Source organism: Aedes aegypti, chromosome 2 (genome assembly GCF_002204515.2).
Source record: "Aedes aegypti strain LVP_AGWG chromosome 2, AaegL5.0 Primary Assembly, whole genome shotgun sequence".
In the NCBI taxonomy this organism is placed as follows: domain Eukaryota; kingdom Metazoa; phylum Arthropoda; class Insecta; order Diptera; family Culicidae; genus Aedes; species Aedes aegypti.
This window is the reverse complement of record NC_035108.1, coordinates 307,365,505-307,389,637: the sequence shown is the minus strand read 5'-3', so window position 1 is coordinate 307,389,637 and position 24,133 is coordinate 307,365,505. Positions and strand designations below refer to the sequence as shown.

The window sequence follows — 24,133 nt, the reverse complement described above, 5'->3', positions numbered from 1 at the left end:
ACTGATCAATTACATCTTGAATTACAGTAAGTACGGTATTTATATCAGGGTGGCCAGTGAAAAGTCAATTTCAAATTCCCGGTTTTCTCCCGGTTTTTCCCGGAATTTCAAAATTCTTCCCGGTTTCATTAAAAGCAAAAAAAAAATAATTATTACAATTTTCCATCATTTTAAACGGCTTCAAGTATCATTTTTTTTTTGGCCATACACCAAAGCATTACTATTAGGGTAAATCCGAACGCAGTGGAGGTTAAATTTCATTTCAAATTGAGCTCTGAGTAGAAAATTTCTTGACCAATTCTGTCGCAGAAATTTTTACTTTTCTTGACGGGAACAGCACACTTAGCCGTGGAATTTACTATTTTCATGAACATGTTTAGTTTCATTAAAAGATTGACCAATGCTTGTATGATAATTTAGCCAAACTTAGAATAAACTACAGCGAAACCTCCATGAGTCGATGTTCCATTACTCGATATCGATTCATGGAACCATACTAAAAATCAAATTTCATGCTTACTATGATGGTCCCCTCAAAAAGCTTTCCATACCATTGCTGTTCCATGACTCGTTATTTCCATGAGTCGATATATGTTAAAATTCAAGTTATATCTGGTGTTCTGTGAAAATTTCATTCGAATCGGTCCATAAATAAATGAGATCTAGCTTACCAAAATTTGTCATTTTGTATGGAAAATCGAAAAAGTTGCAAATGTTTTGTCCAATACTGTAGTTAGTTTCTAGAATGGATTAAAGTTTTATAATATGTTTTACCATTATCAAACAAGAAGCGAATATCAAATCTTCTACCACGATCATAAGTTTAAATATTCCAAATATATTCGGAAAGATTTTTTTCCAAAATTCCAAAAAGAAGCGTTGTTATATTGTTATACCTATATTTATATGTCAAATTCATAGAAATCAAGCCTAATTTTTCAAATCGGCGTATCTAACATTTGGAAGGATTCGAGAAAAATGCGATGCAATATATGGTAAAGCATTTTAAATCCTGTTTAAAATGTTTTGCATTTTTTCTATTGCTGTGACTTCTATAAGTTGAAAAAAAGAACACCGTTTCTAACCACTATTAAACAATTCCGATTTGTTTTGAATTAGATTGAAAAACTGGTGAAATTATCGAATAAACCCTTTTGCTTTGTGCTGCTCACATACACCATGATGATTCGTCGATATCATACCTTGCTTGATACATACACCTTGCTTGATGCGTCGGTTTGACAGTTCATTTATCACATGCGTCACGTCATATACACCAGTATTGTTTTGAAGTTGCACATACACCGGTTTGCAAATTCCCATAAAACATAATAAAGTTTGTTCTATTCGTCAGTTTCTACGTTCAACTACAACGAATATTGAATGTTTCCAATTTCAACTCGACTAACAGGAGCACCGGACGGAGCCGTGAGTAACAAAAGTAAATGGAGAACAGTTCTTGTGAAAAAATTGGTGAGAAATTTGTCTAAAACCGAATACTGATGATGTTCCACATCAGTTTGCCGACCCGTCAGCTTACTGCAGCTGTGAAAATCCGAATCTCTTGATTTCCAACATGTTTAGTAATTCGAAAACAGTATGACGTATCTGCTGATTAAAATTTTATGTTTTGATTCTGCATATAGGTCGCTTTGCTATGAGCATATGTACGGTGTATGTGCTAGCATGAAAAATGTTGACAGTTGAGTCGCTTTGCAATGGTAGGGTGTATGTAGCCAAATTAAAAACACTGAGTAAAGTGCACATAGGGCAGAATTGAAATTTATTTCAAAAAATCAAAAAAATGTTTTAGGATTACTTTTTTGGACTCAATATGTAGATTATGCGTTTGTCAAGCCCATGCAAAGCAAATCTCGATTTGTTTATTTTTGCAGTTACGTCGGAATGAAGAATTATGCTTGAAATAATGTTTTGAGAAGTTAGGTAAACTGTCCTTTAAGATGCTTCATAAAAATGATTGAAATAATATTATCCAAAGGATGCTTAAACAAAATTTTAGCAATAAAACCTAAGTTGGTAGACTTCTAGCTAAGATCAGTGTTGATAGACTCACACTCAAATCTTAATCAATACACTCTCCCGTGAAAGCAAACTCATTAGAGATCTGCTTCGCAAATCTCACGCTTGAGATGTTGATGCAAAATCACTCAATCAACTCAAACCGTAAAAAATGATTCAGTCGCAAAACCCATCAAAAACTCGTGAAACCCGAATGTTGTTGTTTACGTTAGAAAGCATCACTATAATTTTACCAGACTAACAAGAAATTATTGCCGTGTGTGAGTAAACTGTGGACAATGTTAACAATGAGTCAAAAAGGTGAGCCAACTCATCCATGATTTTTTGACTGCTGAGTTACGTGATTGACAACTCACGCATGAAAAATCTCAAGCGTAAGTTATGAGAAATTGAGTTTTTCACAACACTGGCTAAGATTCAAAGAAAGTTGCAATCTCGAATTGCAAACTTGCTTAGAAAAAAGTAACACCCTGACATTGTATTTTGTAACATGAAATGCTTTTTGGAACTTCATGAAAAAACGCTATTCGCAAGATTTTTCTTCAATAAATTTTTAAGTTATTGGCTAATTAATTACTGGATTGAAGCAGAGTAGTGTTTGATCCTTCGACCTTGTTGCTTGCTCCTGCGGGGGCGGACTCTAGTAACAACGGTAGTCACACTAACATTCCTTCCCTTCCCCGATGACCGTTAGGACGTGGCCGTCGCCGTTATTGACTTAAAGTTTTAAACTCTCGATTTGTGCACATTGAAGAATGGTAAGCTATTCCCAAGCCCCATTCATCAAATCTCTGTGCAATTTCGATTGTTCTGGTCAATCACGGAGTAGCAACTTCGAATTGTACGGTCATCTATGCTTATGCTTATGCTTAAGTAATTACTGGACTGAAGCAAGTCTTCGTTTAGACTATTTCTAAAATATCGATCAAATCAGTTCCAATTGGTAACATTTGTATACATATTATGTTTTTATATTGTATTCGCTGACTTTATTGATTAGCCTGAGATTCAAATGTTGAATCTATAGTTAAAATCCACTAAACAGTTCCATAAGTACTAGTATGCAACATTTCCCGGCGGTAATTGAAATTCCCGTATCTTTCCCGGTTTTCTCCCGGTTATTTGAAATTCCCGGCTTTTTCCCGGTTTTCCCGATTACCCGGTGCGCTGGTCACCCTGATTATATACACTTCCCACTTAAAGTATGGAATTGATGTAATACTGAGTATTTCATTTTCATTTTCATTTTGCAGCGTTTGGTGGGGCAATAAGAGCGCAAGTCAATCCAAAGCCGATGATAGGAGTGGTAATGACAGAATAGTCTATGCTGACCACGCAAAGGCCATGGGAGAAGGAAAATTGGACTGGCTTGGGTGTTAGGTAAATGGAATAGTCGTGACTCAATAATGCTAAAAATGCTGCAAAATGCAATGAATCCGTAGGTCAAAAAATCTATTGGCTATTTTAAAGCCTACGATCAAAGTAATTTAATATTAAAATAGTATTTTTAACAAATAGAAAATATGTAAAAAAAAAACAATATTTAGAAAAAATATGAAATCCGCTGATAAAATCTAAGAAATTTGAGAAATACACTTAGAATGGCGACATGAGAGATGTTAAATTAAAAACATCTACCCATGTAGCGAAACAAGTAGTAAAGCAGTTGTTTAACTCTAACATGTCATTTGTATGATATTCCTAAAATAAAATTTTACTTGTCAGATTACATCCTAATTGGGTCCTAAAATTTTTAATGAAATCTTGTTTTTATTTAATAACACGAAAGAGCATGTTACTGTAACTACTTTAGCAATTTTTCCCGCTCAAATAACGGCTATATCATGTTTAAACTTTAATTTAAAAATTTGGTCCATAAATGAACCTTGACACTTTTGATCATGTTTGACGTTCGCTTAGTCGACAAAAACACCACAGGGGTTTTAGTTCGACCACTGGGGTTGTTCCTATCTGACATTTCGTAAGGGACACGGAAAACAAAATACACCCAAAATTTGAGTTTAAGCCAAAGGATGTGACAAAATCTAAAAAAATGTTTTTTGGGCTTAAACCAACGGAAAACATTAGAAAATTGAGTAAACATGTGTTTTTGGCCTTAACTTAAGCGTTTGGCACTAAAATTGGGACAGGGCTTTAGGACCCTATTGTTATTTGTCGCTACAGAAATCAAAATTCACCCTGTCGTCCAAATGCCTACAAAAATCAAGTAAACAACCTGTATAACTAATTGTTGAACCCCAGAAATGATTTTTGTCTCCTAAGGTCTTTGAAGTCAATTTAAGAAGAAGATGAACCGTAGTCAAATCTCAACCCTTCATGAACACAAGCCCAAAGAACCAACCAACCACTCACGCCGAAACCCTGACGGATTGGTCATCAGCGACTCAGCGAGTGACAAATCGATCAAGCCCTCAGCCTGAGCGGCTGTCCAGCTCTCCAGAACTGTGCTACCATAGAACTGAAGCCCGGCATCAATTCATCTTCTCCTTAATGCTCCCATTGTCTAAAGCAAACAATTAGTGTAACGCAGAGCCCAACCACACCCACTCTTGCGTTACATTTGTTACATGACAGTACTAAGGGGTCATGCACAAATTACGTCACGCTCCAAGGGGGGGGAGGGGGTCGAGCCAAGCGTGACAAGCCTTACAAAATTTTCGGAGGGCTCATACAAAAAGTGTGACAATGGGGGGGGAGGGGGTCGAAAAAGTTGAAATTTAGCGTGACATAATTTGTGTACCATTCCTAATGAGTATATGCTGAAGAATAGTTTTACAGCATAGCTGAGCCTTTCGGTAAATAAAACCGATGTATAGAAATAATTTGTTTCGAAATTGTCGGCTTGGTCTTGTAACAGCCTCATTAGATAAGAATCAACTATTACCATACATACCAAACGCTCGCCATCAGTACGATCGCTGCCGTCGTCAGATACAGTCGGAGGCAAATGTGCGCTCTGCACTGCTGTATCTCTTTATCGTCAGCTCGTGCTGAATAAAATGCAAATAGAGTCAAATGCGTGTGCGAATGAATCTGTTTCGGAAGAGGAAAAAAAGCAGCAGGAAAGTATGGATAATCTGAAAGTGGTAGCCATTTCCATCAAGGAAGCGTTTAAAAAAAAAACAGCAAGTATACGGCGAGCTCATTTTGCGAACTCCAGATCCAGTTCAGGATCGCAACCAAATAAGAAATCCTCTCGTAGATCCAGTGACTAAATTTCATGCAAACATCTTAGAATAACAAATTTTGTCAAAATGATTTTCGGCTCTGTAGAGTTTTTAATGAAACAAATGAGCCTCTCAAATGAACGATCTAGAAAAAAAAACGCTCGCCATGACCCTATGACGTAACATTTGTATATGTATAGACTTAGCTGATGTGGCTTATTTCATAAGTAGTTTTTTCACTCATTGATTTTCTTCAAAACCTTGCCAAATATAGAAAATTAATAATATCAGATTTATTACTGCATTGAAGGTGCTTTGTGTTTATTAAGCATGATTATTTCATTCTGTTTATTAAGTGAAAAATTAATATCAAGGCCAGAATTCCCAGAGAGTGAAATACTTTATAGTACTACAACACCATAGGAGATCGCAGAACATCACCTAGTCAAAGAACGGCATTTTGTCTTATTATTTAAGTGGATGCTACTGATCGCCCTTTGCTCCTATCCCCAACCCGGTACACGCGCCCTGTTGGGTCTCGAAAACCTCGTAGAAGATTACAAACCGTCAATGGTAGTTTTCGTATACTAACTCACATTGCACATTCAAGGGTCCGATTGTGCTCCTAACCCACCCTCAGTTTGTAATCTTCTCACCAGCCTGAAATTATATTTTCCTGGAGTATAAATGATTTCGATGAATGATAACCATATTATGCAGTAGGTTGAATAGGATCACTAATTCAGAATACAAAAAAATCTGATTTCAATAAAACCATTGCCATTGTTTTGAAATTCATGCAGCCTCTAAACAACACTACAAAATACAGCGATCAAATTTCTAAATCATTGCTCTCTGGAAAACATAATTCCAAACTCAAAGGGAATTGTTGTAATACTGAGTATTGTAGCACTTTTAAGTTTAGCGTCACTCGAAAACTAGTGAAAAAATTCTCAGCTAAAATAAAAAATCGCAGTGGTTCAAGGCCGCATATTGAGAAATGTTCCTGTAACTTGCTCTTCGAAATCCCGAAACAATATCCATTTTTGATGATAATAAACTGTTCAAAATGTTGCAATGTTCAGTATGAGTACTGCCAATACGTGATTCCACATTTATGATGGGTACTGTATCTAGTTATACTGGTAAAAAGTGAGCAAACCATTGGGGAATCAGTAAAATTTGGAGCGTCTTGTATATTGCCTATGTAACTTCATTACTAGAAAAGGGTAAGCGCGATGCCGTAGAATTTACTATCAAGTCAAGCTGAGCCTAATCATCGGTGCGGAATAATGTTCAGGTAAGTGAGCTGAATTAATTTTATTTGACAGTTGAATTCATCTTGGAGAACCCAAATGTTTTCCCGATACTGGTCTTGCGATTCTAGCCATGGTGAGAAAACGGATTCATCTGAATATAAATGTAAAGGTGTGAACATTTGAAAAGTAGAAATCGGCTTCGTAAAGTTGGATACAAGAAATGAGCCCTCAAATAAACGCATTGAAAAAATAAAGGCGATTGGAGTATTTCGGCATTGAGTAACTTTTACATCAATTCAAATTTCAGTTACAACTGTGAATTCAAGTGTCCAAAATAACATAAAATCTTTGAAATTGTACAACATTACCTGGATAACACGATTTCAATTAGTACGAATTCGCTTTATGCTTCGGCACAAAATTGAAACCATCCGGAACCGGGCCGAGTAACATTTCACTGAAACGAACAAAATTGATAATAATCCAAAGCGAACTACTAAGAGTGAAGCTACCTACCTCAGTTTGACCCAATCCGAGCAGTTCGGCGAAGCCATCAACGTTTCCAGATCGTCGCGACCGCGGAACGCCTCAGGTCGTTGGTTTATCTTCTGGGGTGGCCTCTCCAGCAAACCAGATGGTACGTAACGGTACAGGAACGATTGCCATTCCAATAGAAATCTGTGGGATATAAATATTCAAGATCAGTAACAGATTAGGGATCAGCCATCCTTCCACGTAGTATTTCTAGCCTTTGGTCTCAAATGTTAATATTCCTCCTGGAAAATACTTAGCATTACCAATGTCACATCTTCCTTCCCACTATATTTACATGAGTTGGTTTTAATCAAAAGTATTTTGACTAACAGTTGTGTTTAGGGGCAATGGGGGCAATATGAACATACGGGGCAATATGAGCCACCCCGGGTTTGACCTCAAAAACAGTGTTTAATGTCTAGTGTCATTATGATCTGCTGAAGGATGCTTCAAATAGCCACCACAATAAAAACCGTAAGAATATTCGTTTAAACACTCAAGATATTAACAAAAATGTACAAATTTGTCCTATGTCATGAAAAGCTTATAATTTTGGCAGTTTTAATTAAACCTATACGAAAATTATATTTATAATTCTGGTAAGTTTTACCAATCCATTGAAACTTCTGATCATAATGAACAGTTCGTGAGCGAAATAAGATTTGTTCGTGAACAAAATTATTGAAAAACAATATATGCAATATGAGCCACCTAGATTTAAGCAAAATAAACGATGTTTTGAACATAAAAATGCATTGCTTAAATATTCTAGATTATTGTTCTACTGCATAGTCATCTTTATGCACCATTACAAGTGGAACACTTTGCTATAAAATACGTTGAACCAAGTTTCGCAATTTAGTACTAGTATAACATGATCTGTTTACTATGCATTATGTATCTTCGAAAAATAAGCCGCTAGAATTAATAAATTCAAGCAAAGCTAATAAAATTACCCTTCCAATAATGTACTCTTCACCACTAACTCTTCTCTATACTGTTTTAAATAAAAATCATTCGATTGAATGAGGTGGCTCATACTGCCCCGTAGGGTGGCTCATAATGCCCCATATGGTTGGTGACCACGTAGAAAAACATGGTTTTCCAAAAAGTTAGTAAAATAATTTCCAAGTTAATGTTAACATTAATTATCGACGTAACATGGAAGATAACATTTTATAGTACAAGTCACTTGCATTTAAACCATAATTTTTGCTGTTTTTCTATGCATTCCATGACGTTTTCCTTAGGCGGCCCATATTGCCCCGATCACCCCTATACATTTTTTCTATCTGAGTTACATATTTGAGTAATTAGCATTTAAAAAATCAAAAATATGAAAATACCAATATACCTAACTACGAAACGAAACAGTTTTGGATGATCTGGAATAAGATGGATTGTTTAGTCAAACTTGCGTTTGTAAGTTAGTTTCTAATTCAACAATTCCACAATTAATTAGGGTAACAGTCGTATTTTGGACCCCCTAAAGAAGTGATTTTGGTTGTTTGTCACAATTAACTAATTGCACAGCGTAACCAAGTCAAAAAACATGCTACAATGCAAAGAAAAAGCTCCTTTACGAGATAAAAATGCCCACACGGTCATGTAGGATCCAAAATACGTCGAAATTAATAGAACTGTGAAGCACTGTTTTTCATTATTTTGGACACACCAATACATTTTGGACCCTCAAAGTATATATTTTGGACCTCCGGCATTTATTATCGATTGGGGACAAAGCCCACGATACTTGTTGTATAATATGCTTGCCAATAGTCTAATTAATCGATTGACAATGGATAAGCGAGGAAACTTTACGCTTTTAGTCCAGAAATTTTAAACAAGTTTTTGTTTACATTTGAAAAATTTCTGACGGCTTCAATTTCTGTGTGTAACGTGTTGTAACGGTTGCATGGATGGATCGATTGATTTTAATTAATTTCAGATAAAATAAATACATTTTCCATGTACACACGGTTGATGCAAGTGCGAAATAGTCCTATCTTTCTAAATGAGTTGCGAATTGAGTTGGCCTTTCGATTTAATCTAAGAAATTCGTAGGAAAACGGCCCAGGGGGTCCAAAATATATTGGTTACCCTATTTGTACAATTATGCAGAAACGAATGGAACCGTACTGTGGTGATCTGTATCACGAATAATATCACTTGGTATGGGAACTAAGGTAGTATGTGTAGGTCAACTAACTACACGCTAACTTTGAAGTACCCATTAATGGGTACTTTCGTACCCATTTCAATGAAAAGTGGCTTAACTCATTTAATGAGTATTGGCCATTTACTCATTAAAGAGTATTTCTCTCAAACTTCAGAACATGGGTATTATTTACCCCTCATCGATTTCACAATAATGGGTAAAAAATACCCCCCTCTTGCCGGGACATGCGGGAAACAAAGGTTCTCAATGATGTTTTAGAATATTTCAGGCGCCATTACACATATATTTTAATGGAAATCTTTTTATTTGATTACTTATAACTAAGGTGCTAACTCAAACTTTAATGCGTTGACTTTCTCATCTGTATCCAGGGGTCTTGCTTCGTATTTTGCTATTCCAGATCCGGGATGAAAAACCACTCTTTAATTGCCGCTTGTAATGCTCCTTGAAGGGTTCTGCTTTAAAGAAAAGTCAATTTAGCCTTTGATGTAAGTATTTTGTTAGAACAATTAGCTACTTACCATGATTCTTTCAATTAATTAATGAAATATGATTTGTGGCAAAACACTTCAATGTTGTTGCTCCAAATGGTGAAAAGTGGCTTTTTTACCCATTATTACTGACGGAACTCGTTCTTCAAGAAGAGTAAAATGTACTCTTTTTAGTGTCAAAAAATAATACCCTTTTTCTGACAATTCAGTACTAGCAATAAAAATGGGTACAAGGAACCCATTTAATGGGTACTTCAAAGTTAGCGTGCAGTACTAGCAATAAAAATGGGTACAAGGAACCCATTTAATGGGTACTTCAAAGTTAGCGTGTAGCGAACGAACTAACTGGCTTATAGCGGAGCACTCGTCATTCTGTCGTATAGAGCTGAATAGATCGGACATCACACGTGGCGATGAGGTTAAACGGGAAAAAAGCGCGTCAAGTTTTAAGCAAAAGTTATTGATAAAGGCAGGTAATGAATCGGGAAAAGTTGTCGGCATTGAGAAAATAAGCCTAAAAGTTTTTTTTAATGATTTTCATTTTTTACCAGCAGCGCACCCCCCCCTGGTTCACGAGCTGTCATCGCTGTCATCAATCGTAAACAAGATTAGAAGAACACAACTTTTTTTTTGCGTCGTTCAAATTCTTTCTTTCTGTAAGAGAAACGTAGTAGATTTATTAATAAACGAGCAGTGGATTATCTCGGACGTTTTCGCGAGTTTTCATTCGTTTTCGATCCCGAAACATTTTTGGTCCTTCGGTCGCGGATAATTACTGAATCGGCGCGATAAAAAACGTAATAAAACGACGAGATACTTTGTTCGCGAAGTTGCAGTGGGAATACGAGATCGCAAAAACGATTCGCCAACGCCAGCCCCACCAACCGGAGGTGACGGAGCGGCTGGACAGATTGCTGGAGACGCGGGCTGCGTTCGAGGACGTGCAAACGGAAATTGAGCTTGCTGCGGACACGTTGGAACCGATGGCGGCCATTTTCAATCACCGGACGGAGTTTGATAACATCTACTACGCAGTAAAAACAATCTACGTCACATATTTGGATGCGATGTGTGATCAAGGTCACGCTAGTGACGACACGGTTGCCAGTTTGCCCGACGACTTCCGACAAGCAATCAAATCGCTGGTGGAGACACAGGAACGTTTCCTGAGAGCGCAAACTGCCGTGTCAACAAACATCGGAGAACTAGCTGCCCAACAACATCGTGCTCAAGCGGAAAGTTCGTCAGCAGGAACTGCGCATCCCAACGTCAACCTTCGTCTGCCGGTTTTCGCCATTCCGGTCTTTCGTGGAGACAGGAAGGAGTGGAGAACATTCAAGGATTTGTTCGAAACTGGCATCCACAATCGCGAGGACATTAGCGACGTGCTGAAGCTGCAGTATTTGCTGAGTTATCTCGACGGAGAAGCAAAAAGCCTCGTCAGTGCTTTTCCTATTTCTGACGCAAATTACGAACCGGCGTGGACGAAACTCAACGATCACTACGATAAGAAGAAGTACATCGTATACTCCCTCATTCGTGAATTCTGCGATCAGCCAGCCGTGGCCAACCCCGTGACAGGACTGCATAAACTGCTGGCTACTTCGGACGACATCGTTAGACAACTGTCTGCATTGGGCGACGAATAGGAGGCACGCGATCCTTGGCTAATTCACCTTGTTCTGGAGAAGCTAGATAAGGAATCCCGTTCGTTGTGGGCGCAACATGTTATCGGCGACGACAATCCCACCTTCGAAGTGTTCTTGAAGTTCCTGCAGGACCGATGTGATGCACTGGAGACGTTTTCTGCATTCACCAAGAAGCCAGGCGGACCCGACGGAGCGAAGAAAGACACCAAGAAGGAACCCGCAAGGACAACGATGGCGAAGGAGAGAATGTTCCAGAGCTTCCAAGCTAGTGCCCAGCAATGCCCTGTGTGTGGAGTTAAGGATCACTCAATCTACAAGTGCGAGTCGTTCCGAGGCATGGACGTCTCCGGTCGGCGGGAATTCGTGTCGAAGTCACGACTATGTTTCAACTGTTTGAAAGGAGTACATGCAGCTCGTAACTGTCCGTCTACGAATGTATGCAAAAACGCCAATTGCAAACAGCGACATCACACGTTACTGTGTCAAACTAAACAGAAGAAACAGACAAGCACAGGGAGCACTTCTACGGTGAAGCCTGCTCAAGCCACACAGGCACCGGAAAGCAGCACCAATGAGGTGGTGGCCTGCTCAGGAGGACTGATGGAAAACTCCAAGCGATTTTCAGTCAGTTCAATCACTATTCTACCAACGGCATTGGTGAAGATCAGAGGCAAACACGGATTGCTCCACGAGGCTCGAGTTCTGATCGACTCTGGATCGCTGGTGTCTTTGATCACACAGGACTTTGCAGCGAAATTGGGAATTCCTCGGAAAAATGCGAGACTGGTCGTTTCTGGTCTCTCGCAGTTGGCAGCAGGAACGACAAAGGGGGTCGTTCACCTGTTCATCTCATCGAGGTTCAGCGACTCGGTGGTGCTATCCACTGACGCTTACATCCTTGGACGGCGGACAGCGCCTCTGCCGCGCTTGGAGCTGGATCAGGCTCAGCTCAGGAATTTGGACAAACTGGACCTTGCTGATCCGCTTTACTACAAAGCAGCTACTATCGATGTCATCCTAGGAGCTGACGTGTTCCTGTCGGTGATACGTGATGGACAATGCAGGGATGAGTCGAATCGGCCCGTGGCCCAGAATTCGGCTTTCGGCTGGATCATTTCCGGCAAGCTCATCGACGACGTGAACAGCGATACCGCATTGAGTTTTTGCAGTGAGATCGACATCGACAAGACCCTTAGGATGTTTTGGGAGTCCGAAGAACTTCAAAAGGCGAAATCATTCACTCCCGAAGAGCAGCTGGTGATGGAGCACTTCGAGAAAACTCATAAGCGAGACGAGAGCGGCCGTTTCATCGTACGGTTGCCCTTCAACGACAATAAGCACGAGATCGGCGAATCCTGCTCGGCAGTGCGATGTCTTCGTACCATGGAACGGAGATTCCAAGCTGAGCCAGGATTTGCGGAACTCTACAAAGGATTCATGGAGGAATATGCCAACCTTGGCCATATGGAGCGCATCCCTAGGTCGGAAGTAGATGTGGGAAATAATTGCTATTATCTTCCCCATCACGCAGTTATCAAGGAGGAAAGTCTCACGACTAAACTGCGAGTTGTTTTTGACGGCTCGTGCCTATCGTCAACGGGCATAGCTCTCAATCAAACACTCCACGTTGGACCCAACATAAATCCAGATTTGTTGGTCGTCCTTTCCCGCTTCCGAACCTACTCGGTAGTTTTCGTCGCCGATGTGACGAAAATGTATAGGCAGGTGTTAGTCGACCGTCGCGAAGTCGACTACAAGAGAATCGTTTGGCGCACCAACACCAACGATCCAATCGAACACTACCGTCTTCTCACCGTGACATACGGTACAGGATGTGCGGTCTTCCTGGCAATCGAAGCTCTTGTGCATGCAGCGAAGCAGTACTCCAACATCTATCCCGACGCAGCTGAACGTGTCATCAACGACAGATACGTGGACGATCTGATGTCTGGAGCTGATTCCCTTGATGCAGCGAACACGCTAAGGAAGCAAATGATCGAAATATTGGATGCGGCGGGATTCCCTCTTCGAAAGTGGGCCACGAATCTGCCAGCTCTACTCGATGATGTTCGTGACCCTCGAACTGAAGCGATCCCTCTACAGCTGAACAGCGAGCGAAGTGAGGTGAAGGCCTTGGGCGTGCAATGGCTACCAGTCGAGGACGTTTTCATCTTCAAAGTATGCCTACCGGAAAAAGCAGGTGTAACCAAACGGCAGCTACTTTCGGAATCGTCAAGACTCTTCGACCCCTTTGGATGGATATCTCCGGCCATTATCAAGGCAAAGATATGTTATCAACAAACATGGTTGTACGATTTGCACTTCGATGATCCTCTTCCTGTAGCGATATTACAAGAATGGCTGGATCTGCGAAGCAACCTACATCTACTAGAACAGGTACAGATTCCAAGATGGATTCCGAACCACAACGGGCGTATTCAACTGCTAGGCTTCTCCGACGCTTCGGAAACGGCCTATGCTGCGGTGGTTTACGCGAGGTCAATCGACGGCGAAGGGAAGGTGCATGTCCAGCTCTTTGCGGCGAAGACGAAGCTGGCACCTGTGAAGCAAACAACACTTCCTAGGTTGGAGCTCAACGCAGCTGTTCTGCTCACTGATCTGATGCAAAAGTTAAGCCTTTCGCTCGATCATCTGCAAGTGGAGTATCGCGCTTGGACAGACTCAACAATTGTGCTGCAGTGGCTTTCTTCACTTCCTCGGCGATGGAAGACGTATGTAGCAAACAGAGCGTCGGCCATTCAGGAGTTCTTTCGGCGGAGTCGATGGAACTATGTATCAAGCAAGGAGAACCCTGCTGACTGTGCGTGGAATGTCACCAGCTGAATTAGTGAGTCACAGCTTGTGGTGGCGAGGCCCACCATGGCTCTGCGAAGATGAATCAACATGGAGCACACTGAAACCGGAACCTGTTGCGGATGAGGATCTACTCGAGGATAGAGGAAAGGAAATGGTGGCGCTTCCATCTTCGGTTGAATCTTCAGGAACGACCTTCGAAATTGAAGCAGCGATTCTGCAGCGATCGTCAAAGCTTAAGTTGGCGTTGCGTGTCCTAGCTCAAGTCAAACGAGCTGTGAAGCAGCGTCACTCGAGACCCAAGGGATTTTTGACTGTGGAAGAACTACACTCGGCAGATCTCGCGTTGATTCGACTGGCACAACGTGACGAGTTCAACACGGCTGAAGCAAGGCATGGAGGTTTCGCGAAAGAGTAGGCTCAGACAGCTGTTTCCATTTGTCGACGGTGACGGTATCTTACGGGTTGGAGGCAGACTTCAAAACTCCTCCATACTGTATGAAATGAAGCACCCTATCATTTTGCCAAAGTTCCACCGTTACACTCGACTGCGGAACAGATTCACGAGAAGAATCTGCACTGTGGTTCGTCACCTCTGATCGCCACTCTGAATCAACGGTTCTGGATTTTGGGTTGCAGTGCTATCACTCGTCAAGTCGTCAAGGATTGCGTCACCTGTGTTCGTCTAAAGGGCCAGACAGCTTCTCAGCTGATGGGATGGCAGCGCGAACAACACCAACACGAGCGTTCACACACGTGGGTGTGGACTATGCCGGCCCTATTCTAGTTCAATCCAGTCATCTACGAGGTTCAAGAACTACGAAGAGCTACATCGCAGTGTTCATCTGTTTGTCAACTAAGGCCGTGCACCTTGAGGCAGCAGGTGACTTGTCAACGAACTCGTTCCTGATGGCCCTCAAGCGTTTTGTGGGAAGGCGAGGCCTCTGCTTAAAGATTTGGTCGGACAACGGCACTAATTTTATTGGTGCCAACAACCAACTGCAAGCTAGTGTCGACTTGGAAGCCAACATGGATCTCAAGGAACTCTATAAGCTGATACAGTCGAGGACACACTGTGAAGCGGTAGTCCAATTTCTGGTGAATAAGGGCATCAAGTGGCAATTCATCACCCCATCATCGCCTCACAAAGGGGGAATCTGGGAAGCGGCGGTGAAAAGTGTTAAAAAGCACCTGCGAGCTGTCATCGGTAAAGAGCCACTGATGTTTGAAGAGTTGTCGACTATCCTAGCACAGACTGAAGCATGTCTAAACTCGCGGCCGCTCTGTGCTATATCAACGGATCCAGACAGCGTGGAAACCCTCACACCGGGGCATTTCTTAATTGGCCAGCCTCTCAACCTGATCCCGGAACCAGGAATACGGCACCTTCCAGTCAATCGTTTGGATATGTACCAAAAACTTCAGCAGCGTACCGAAGATGTTTGGCGTCGTTGGCAAGACGAATATCTGGCTACTCTTCAATCTCGGTACAAGTGGACCGGTACACAGCCGAATTTGGAAGTAGGACAACTAGTCACGGTGAAAAACGAGAATCTACCACCGTCGCAATGGGAATTGGCGAGAATCTCAGCGGTTCATCCCGACAAGGAAGGCATAGTTCGGACCGTTACACTTCGTCGCGGGCAGACGGAGTTCCAGCGCTCAGTGAACAAGATTTGTCCCTTGCTGGATAATGGAGGCACAGTGCCTCAAGGGGCGGGAAAATGTTAATGATTTTCATTTTTACCAGCACGTTCACGAGCTGTCATCAATCGTAAACAAGATTAGAAGAACACAACTTTTTTTGCGTCGTTCAAATTCTTTCTAAGAGAAATGTAGTAGATTTATGAATAAACGAGTAGTGGATTATCTCGGACGTTTTCGCGAGTTTTCATTCGTTTTCGATCCCAAAACAAGTTTCATTCTTGTTCGGGAAAAAGATCACGCTGTAGTCCGCCATTTTTTTTTGCATATTCGAAAGTGAGATGAGTGAAAAAAAACCTTCAAAAGAAGAACGTGCTTGCGTTGCTGTTGGGGTAAAAAGGTGGCATGGAGTGGTAGTGATTTTTGGTAATTCGTTTTCACAAAATCGTACCGATGATTGAATGCTGGTGGACGAAAGAAGAATTAGAGCAATTGGAAAAGAGTGAAAAGATGCGTGTTTCAATACTTTATATTCGATCTAATTGGAAGGTGGTATCGTGGCATTGCTTTTGGGTGTGCCGGAATTAATTTTCAACCAATTGTTGTCAACTTTGTTGAAGTGCAAAAATATGTTTTGTTCAATTACGCGCTTTTTTCATGTTTGTCCATTCTTTAAGATCTGGGCTCACAGTGACAGTCCGTGACAGCAGAATCTCGGCTCACTATGACGTACATAAATTTTGTATTGGTTTCTCCCTCCCAGAGTTGCACCACTCTCGTAACTGTGTGCTCATAGAGATGAAATCGAAGGAGATCGTCGCACGCTACCAATCTGACCATAATTGGAAGCGGTCAATGCTGTGTAATAACACAAAATTTAGGATTCCGATCTATGCGGATTGTGACGCAGTGACGGTCCGGGTTCACGACCTCCCACCGTCTATGAGTCACGCAACCGTTGCCGACCACATGCTTAAGTATGGAGAGGTTATCTCCATTAGGAATGAGAAGTGGAAGCACTACTTTCCGGACATTTCTAACGGAGTGCGAGTTCTTAGAATAAATCTATTAAGGCAAATTCCATCGTTTATTACTATTGAAAACGTGATCACTATGATTTCGTACATCGACCAGCCTAAATCATGCCAACGATGTACTGGACCGTATCACCCTGGCACAAAATGTCCAGATTCAACTGTCGCACCTGCTGAAAAATCCTCACAAATATCAGCAGCATCAAAATCATCCGACGAGTTGTTTGATCAAGATGACTTCCCACCGATAAACAACGATCGACAAAAATCTCCATCTCCCGTTCGTGAAGAAGCGGAGCAACAGAACAACGACGACAACTGGACTGATGATGCCAATGCATCGAACTCTTCCACTGAGCACAATGGGGCTACAAACAAGCGACGGCGATCGAGGTGGGTTAACCAAAAGAGTGGAATAAAGAATACTTGCTCTGATCGGTGTTTTCCAAACACGGATCGCACGGAAATCGATGTATCAACAAATGATACAAAATGTTTATCGAAAAATAAAATTGTAGAGGGGGAAAATTGTTCTATGCATAATAGAAAATGAATATCGGCTCTGTAAAGCTTGTTACGGCGTGTGAGCCTTTAAATAAACGATTTGGTAAAAAAAAACCGCTCATGCGGAAAATTGAACAAAATTTCAAGGAAATGTCGATTTTAGTATACAGCCTTCCTTATTGCAGTAGTAGCTATGGTTTGACCATAAAAAAGATCAGGATAAATAACGAAATTCGAAATAACGTATTTTTAGTAAAGTCGTCCCGAAATCTGTTTACCGTGAGCCGAAATAGGAACACTTAGATGCAGTAACAAATGCAATTAAATATTTTTTTTTATGAAAGTTTTTCAAATTCTTTTTATTTTGCCACTGATAACCTATACTTGGAACTACATTGTGACATGAAAATAGTTTTGATCGATACAATAGTTATTTTATAATAAACATTTGGACACATAACTTCCCTTAAATGAGCGGAATCTGGTGCACTGATGGTATATAAATAAGTGGATATTATCAAGCTCATAAAACACGGCAGGCTGCGTTCAGCTGGGCTCGTGGTACGAATGCCGGAAGAACGACAAGCAAAAATAATATTCAGTAGAGAACCGGACGAGGCCGTCGGCTTCGTGGTAGGCCGCGCACACGTTGGCTATTTGCAGTTGAAGAGGACTTAAGGGCACTTAACGTTCAGGGCGACTGATTCAACATAGCGGATTGTAGCCCATCAAGTAAGTTAGTAAGTGAATAGGTAATCCCCGCCTAGAAATTTTGATCTGCGCTTGTATGTATAAAGCACTACAACTGCAGAGCTGTTGTTCTGAGCTTACGCGTTCCTTTTTAGAGAAATGACAGATATCATTCTGAACCTGACCAATAAATTCTACGCTATTAACGAAAGGTCTCTTACAGGAAAGAAATCATTCTAAGCAAGCACCTACCGTCTAGTGTTCTCCACGCCTTTGGTGTCGCTGCCCCAGTGTTCGAGTCCGTAGTTAACGTATCGTTTCAGCATATCCATACGTTCATTGCTGGAGGGATCCAGATTTTTTTGTTCCTTGATTTCTTGGAACACCCACGGCTTGATTAGCGCTCCCCTTCCAACCATTACACCGGCCAGTTCTGGTGCGCGTTCCTTGGCGTCGAGATAGTCCTGATAGCAGAAAATATCGCCGTTTCCATAGATAGGGATGCTCTTTGCTTGTTGCGCACACTGTCGAATGTAATCCCAGTCAGCTTTTTTGGTATAGCGCTGCTCTTTGGTTCTACCATGAATGGTCACCAAGCTGGCTCCCCATTCTTCGAATTTCGGCACCAACTCGTGAGCAACATATTTGTTGGCATAGATTCCCATGCGAGTCTTCACCGTGAACTCCTTGTCATAATCTGCCAGTATCCGGGAACAGCTCTGGATCATGACTTCGAGAATGTTTCGCCTGCGGAGCAAAGCACTTCCTCCCCCTTGGTTGAAGATCAAGTCAATCGGACAACCGAGGTTTAGATCTACAAAATCTACGTCGGCGTGTTCGGCTATTACCTGCGTGGCGTACGATACCAGCTTCTGATTGTGACCGCAAATTTGCACCCCGAACAAATCCTCCGATGGATGTCGTTTGGTCAAAGCCCATTCCTGCATCATACCGTTGATAATCGGTACCGAACAGGCCATTTCGCCACAGGTGATGTCCACTCCGTACTCTTTGCATATTCTCCTGAACGGAAGATTGCCAACCGTGGTCAACGGACTAAGATAGAGCTTATCTTTGAAGTTGATTTTCTTCCGCTCCGGGCTGCGCAACTTTACCAGATCTTCATCGGTGCAGGAACCGATCGGTTTCGCCTTCGGGGTATCACTACCCAATCCGTCCACCTCCTCCTTGGATTCCTTTTGCAGTCGCTCAAACTTCGAAATGATCTTGTTTGCCTTACTGTAGTTGTAGCTCTTCTTGCGCAGTTGGTTCTGCAGATCGAAACTCAAGCACATACTGACCAGGTTGTGATCCTCGCGCTTAATTCCTTCGGAAATCTTGTTATTCGATTCTTCATCCAGATGAGCCCCGGCAAATCTGCAGGTAACGCCAAAGTTACAGTAACCCTTCAGCGAGTAGATGTAGCAACTGTCGCCAATGTCTTTCGGTTTTAGCTGGATAAATCGCTCCAGATCGTGGGAGAATCGGCACCGAGGATTACTGCACTTCTCGCTGTTCAACTTTCCGTCCAAAAGAGTCTTACATAGTCGTGCATCGTCCTGTTCCTTGAACGGCAGATCGCGATTTTTATTCTGGCCACGATTCTTTTTCTTCTTGTCGAAGCGACCCTTTTTGGCCGGTGGCTCTTCCGTGCCGTTGTCCGCTTTGGCTGCCGGTGTGACATCTTCAGGTTTCTTTTCTTCCGGAATGCGAGGCACCAGGAATCTGACCAAGACAGGAGGCAAAATATGAAAGCATGGTAATGCAAAGAAACGCGGGATTTTCACTTACTCTGGTTTGATGTAGCAAACAGTTTCGTCCATGGTGGCGGCTGGGAGAACAAGAACCCTAAACTTATGGACAAGAATCGAGAATCGATCGTGTGATTGAATCCTCACAGAACCGGCAAACTGACCACGGCCACCGGCGGCAACGACGAACGAAGAACTAATGAAAAAAGTAAACAGTGCACGTGCTTTTGACGTTTCGCACCATTCGTGAAATATTTCATGCTGAATGTGATCTACTAATGCACGAACACGGAAAACTGAAAAAAATGAATAGGGTAGAAATACCAATTATGGCAATAGTGAGAACAAAAGATCTTTCTTGTTTCACTAATTAAAAGAGATTCCAAATTAATGAAACTTAAATTCCACAGGTAAGAATCGGTGCAATGTTATATTTTAAACAAGGCTTCAGTATTTATAATATTACTAGTGGGCCCGGCAAACTTCGTCTTGCCATCAAGTAGGCCGTTGAAAAACGCTTTGGTTCGTCCCATACAAAATGGCAGTTCCGTTCACGCTTGTTTTTCCGACTTTCCCGGTAAATATCCTAGGCTTTTTATACACACAAACACGTCGGAACACTTGACGAACAAAACGGAAAAATAATCATTCAAATCGGTTAACCCGTTCGAAAGCCATTTCGTGACATACAAACACCACTCCATTTTTATTTATATAGATCAGGGCAGTTTCACATAACAACTGCATCATAGGATCAGGAGGAATCTCGGGAGAATTATTCACACCCCACATATTCGTCACCGGAACACGGGTTGCGGGAACCCTGCATTTTCTGAAGATCATTGAGATACCCGGATAAAAACGTACCATTCAGTGAATGGAATAAACCATTAATGTACAATATGTCGTATTGGATACAATACAGCGTATTGTAATTGAATGTCGAAGCAACATTATTCTTGTTTGAATATACAATTCAAAAACAATATAATATATTGTAACAGAACACTGTATTGTTTTTTATTGGTTTTGTATTTCAGTCAAATTCCTATTTTCGCGTAAAACAACTCTCGCTTACTCTGAGATAACGCCCTAAAAGCCATTGGTAACAAAGTGCGTAGCTCGTTGTTTCTGAGCAAATGAAAGAAATAGCATTCAAACCAACATCACGGGCAGGTAGATATTGATCCTTTCTTCCCCATAGCGTTGTTAAATAACATGAAAATCCATTCAAATGCTCAGAAACAACGAGCTACACACATGGTTACCAATGGCTTTTAGGGCGAGATCAGAAGTTATGCGAGAACTGTTGCTTTTTTTCTGTGTAGCTTGTCAGAAAGCAAGATATGTTGGGTGAAAAAAATTCAAAAAGTAAAAATAAGTAGTTTTGTAGAAGTTACTTGACATTAGCTGTAACGACGAATGCAACCATGATAAATATCTTTACTTCTATAGGAGTTAAATTATTTTATTGTTGGTACGAATATCCGGTAAGTTGGGGGACAATCCATTCAAAATACATATTCTATGCTTTTCACCACTAATTGAAATACAGTTCGTTGAATTGTTTTTGTATTGTACAACAATACACGAATTGCTAATCAAGACAATACATGAACAATATATCGTATTGTATTTTCAAAATGTATGTACCGGGTACCCCCGTTGGTTTGACCACATTTAATATGAACACTTTTTAATCTGTACCCCGCTAATTGGGTCCTAAAATTTTTAATGAAATCTTGTTTTTATTTAATAACACGAAAAAGCATGTTACTGTAACTACTTTAGCTATTTTTCCCGCTCAAATAATGGCTATATCATGTTTAAACTTTGATTTAAAAATTTGGTCCATAAATGAACTTTGACACTTTTGATCATGTTTGACGTTCGCTTAGTCGACAAAAACACCACAGGGGTTTTAGTTCGACCACTGGGGTTGTTCCTATCTGACATTTCGTAAGGGACACGGAAAACAAAATACACCCAAAATTTGAGTTTAAGCCAAAGGATGTGACAAAATCTTAAAAAATGTTTTTTGGGCTTAAACCAACGGAAAACATTAGAAAATTGAGTAAACATGTGTTTTTGGCCTAAACTTAAGCGTTTGGCACTAAAATTGGGACAGGGCTTTAGGACCCTATTTGCACATCGTTCAGATTAAAAATGGTTCAAACTAGTGATCCTATATAGAGAGATACGCGGAAGTAAAATGGAAATATTTGGCAACAGACCAGCAGTGCTGATTTTGCTCGGCGTCGAGAACAATATTGTAACACGGACATGACTTCCTCACCGCTAAAAATATTATTTTGTTTCGTTATAGATCTCTGAGCTACACATTCAAACTAATAAACAGCCCAAAAAATCAACAACTAAAAATCGCATCAAAAAAAAAAATAATAAAGAAAAATATTTCATTTATTTTGCTTCATGCAAAATTACTTTTACCGAAATAATTTCAAGTGGATAACATTACTCCTCAAGAAAAGTTCAAAACAAACATAACGCATGTTCGTTTGGCTCACACTTTGACAGCTCTCGCTGCTCGATTGGCTCACACTTTGACAGAAATGTCAGCTTCCGCGAATCTCTCTTATAAAGGATTTCTAGTTCAAACGTCATTTAGCTCATGGAACAGAGTGAAGTGAGATGGAACGCCGTGGAACGGAACGCAGAATCAAAACAAAACAGTGAAAGAGCTAACCAGAAACACGTTTCTAGGGTGACTAGATGTTCAAATTAAAAATGAACCCCGATGGTTTGCATGAGGTACCGTTCAAATTAGCGGGGGTGTACGGTATGTGTTGGTGTTCTAACCAACAGAGTACTGGCACCGTGGGGGTTAACTTCCGTGATTATAACCACCGCCAAATAAAACGCAGAAATTGGTTGTGGTAATGCGGCAGGTTATAATTATCCTAATCGGAGATAACGATTCAAATAATTGAGTTCAAAAACATTGTTTCTTGTTGCAAGACCTTGGTCGTGTTAATACATCCCAAGTAACCAGTAAGCACGATAATGCGGCACGGTAACAGCATTATATGCGCATATAGGGTAATCATTTGATGCTTGACAGTTTTGTATACGCATATAATGCTATTATAATGCCAAAAAAGGCGAAATAGCGTGCCATTATAATGCGAAGATATAACCGTGCTTCTCGGCATCACTAGTGCTGATATAAGACCACGTGAGAAACGTCAGTTGTTTTCGCCAGGTTTTCAACGCCCTTAGTCGGCCATTATATCGGCCATCTTTGGAATCTGAGATGTTTCACCTTAAGTACAGAAGGAAAAAAATAACAACATTTGGTAGATATTTTTCCGTGTGTTATGCAATCATCTGATCATACCTCACTTTATTATTGCCTACTTTGTTTTGTTTTGTTTTTACTACAGATTAGAGCTTTCCACACAAGCGAAGGTTCTTGTTTGGAGTGACAAAAATGCAAATCCATACACATTCTGTTTTGTTTTTATTCAGTTTAATAGAAGACGAATTCAAGGTAAGAATCTTATAAAATAGGATTTAATAATTATTATTGCTTTTTTCCCATTCCAGTATGATTTCCCACAGTCGCTCACACATTGAATCGAGCTGGTCTCTTCGTAACCCTTGCCGGACGCTTGGACGATGCCTCTCCTGGTTCGGTTTCTACAGGCGCCGGCTTTTCTCGTTTTGATGCTTTTGCCACCGACGATTCCGCTGCAGCCTCTTCGTTTTCAGGAACCGGATGATCCAAGAATCCTGCTGCCACCGGCCATTTCTTCAAGTGTGTCACGCATCTGCGATACTGCACACCCTCTTCATTTTCGACTATCACGTCATTGCCCGCCCGTTTAACAACTGTAAATCGCTCCAGTCGGAAGTTCGGGTCTAGCTTTCCACTGTCGTAGCTCTTCAGCATAACGGAATCACCAACCGCTATGTCTGATGATTTCGCGTGCCTGTGTTCGTCCGCATACAGCTTCCCTTTAATTTTCTTGATAGCATCGGTATCGCGAATACTTTCATCGCGAAGAGATGTTGCTTCAGTTCTTAGAGATGGGAGTAGATCTTTCACTGGACGTCCCATCAATAATTCCATCGGAGCCTTTTCTGTGACTGAATGCGGTGTAGTGTTAGGTGTCGGCCAGGGTAGACGCGTCACGCGAAGCGACGCGAAAATTGCCTGGGAAGGAATAACAATTATTAATAATGAAATGTCAAACTCCAAAGGATTTTCGCGTCGCGTCGCGTGACGCGTCTACCCTGGCCGCGCCCTTATACGTATAGACATACCCCCTGAACGGCTTTCCGCCACTCTGTACCACTCTTTAGCCGAAAAGAAATCGATTCCGATTTGCTGCC

The 24,133-nt window shown here is 41.2% G+C and overlaps 1 protein-coding gene across 1 annotated transcript; it reads right to left on the bottom strand.

Annotated features, from left to right (window-relative positions):
* Nucleotides 1-6,782: 6,782 nt before the first annotated feature.
* LOC5568803 (tRNA-dihydrouridine(47) synthase [NAD(P)(+)]-like) lies at nucleotides 6,783-19,988 on the bottom strand. Its single transcript, XM_001658122.2, has 4 exons — nucleotides 19,818-19,988; nucleotides 18,279-19,751; nucleotides 7,004-7,165; nucleotides 6,783-6,944 (listed from the first exon to the last, which is right to left on the bottom strand). The coding sequence occupies exons 1-4, from the start codon at nucleotides 19,847-19,849 to the stop codon at nucleotides 6,875-6,877; spliced, it is 1,737 nt and encodes a 578-aa protein (XP_001658172.2). The 5' UTR covers nucleotides 19,850-19,988; the 3' UTR covers nucleotides 6,783-6,874.
* Nucleotides 19,989-24,133: the final 4,145 nt, after the last annotated feature.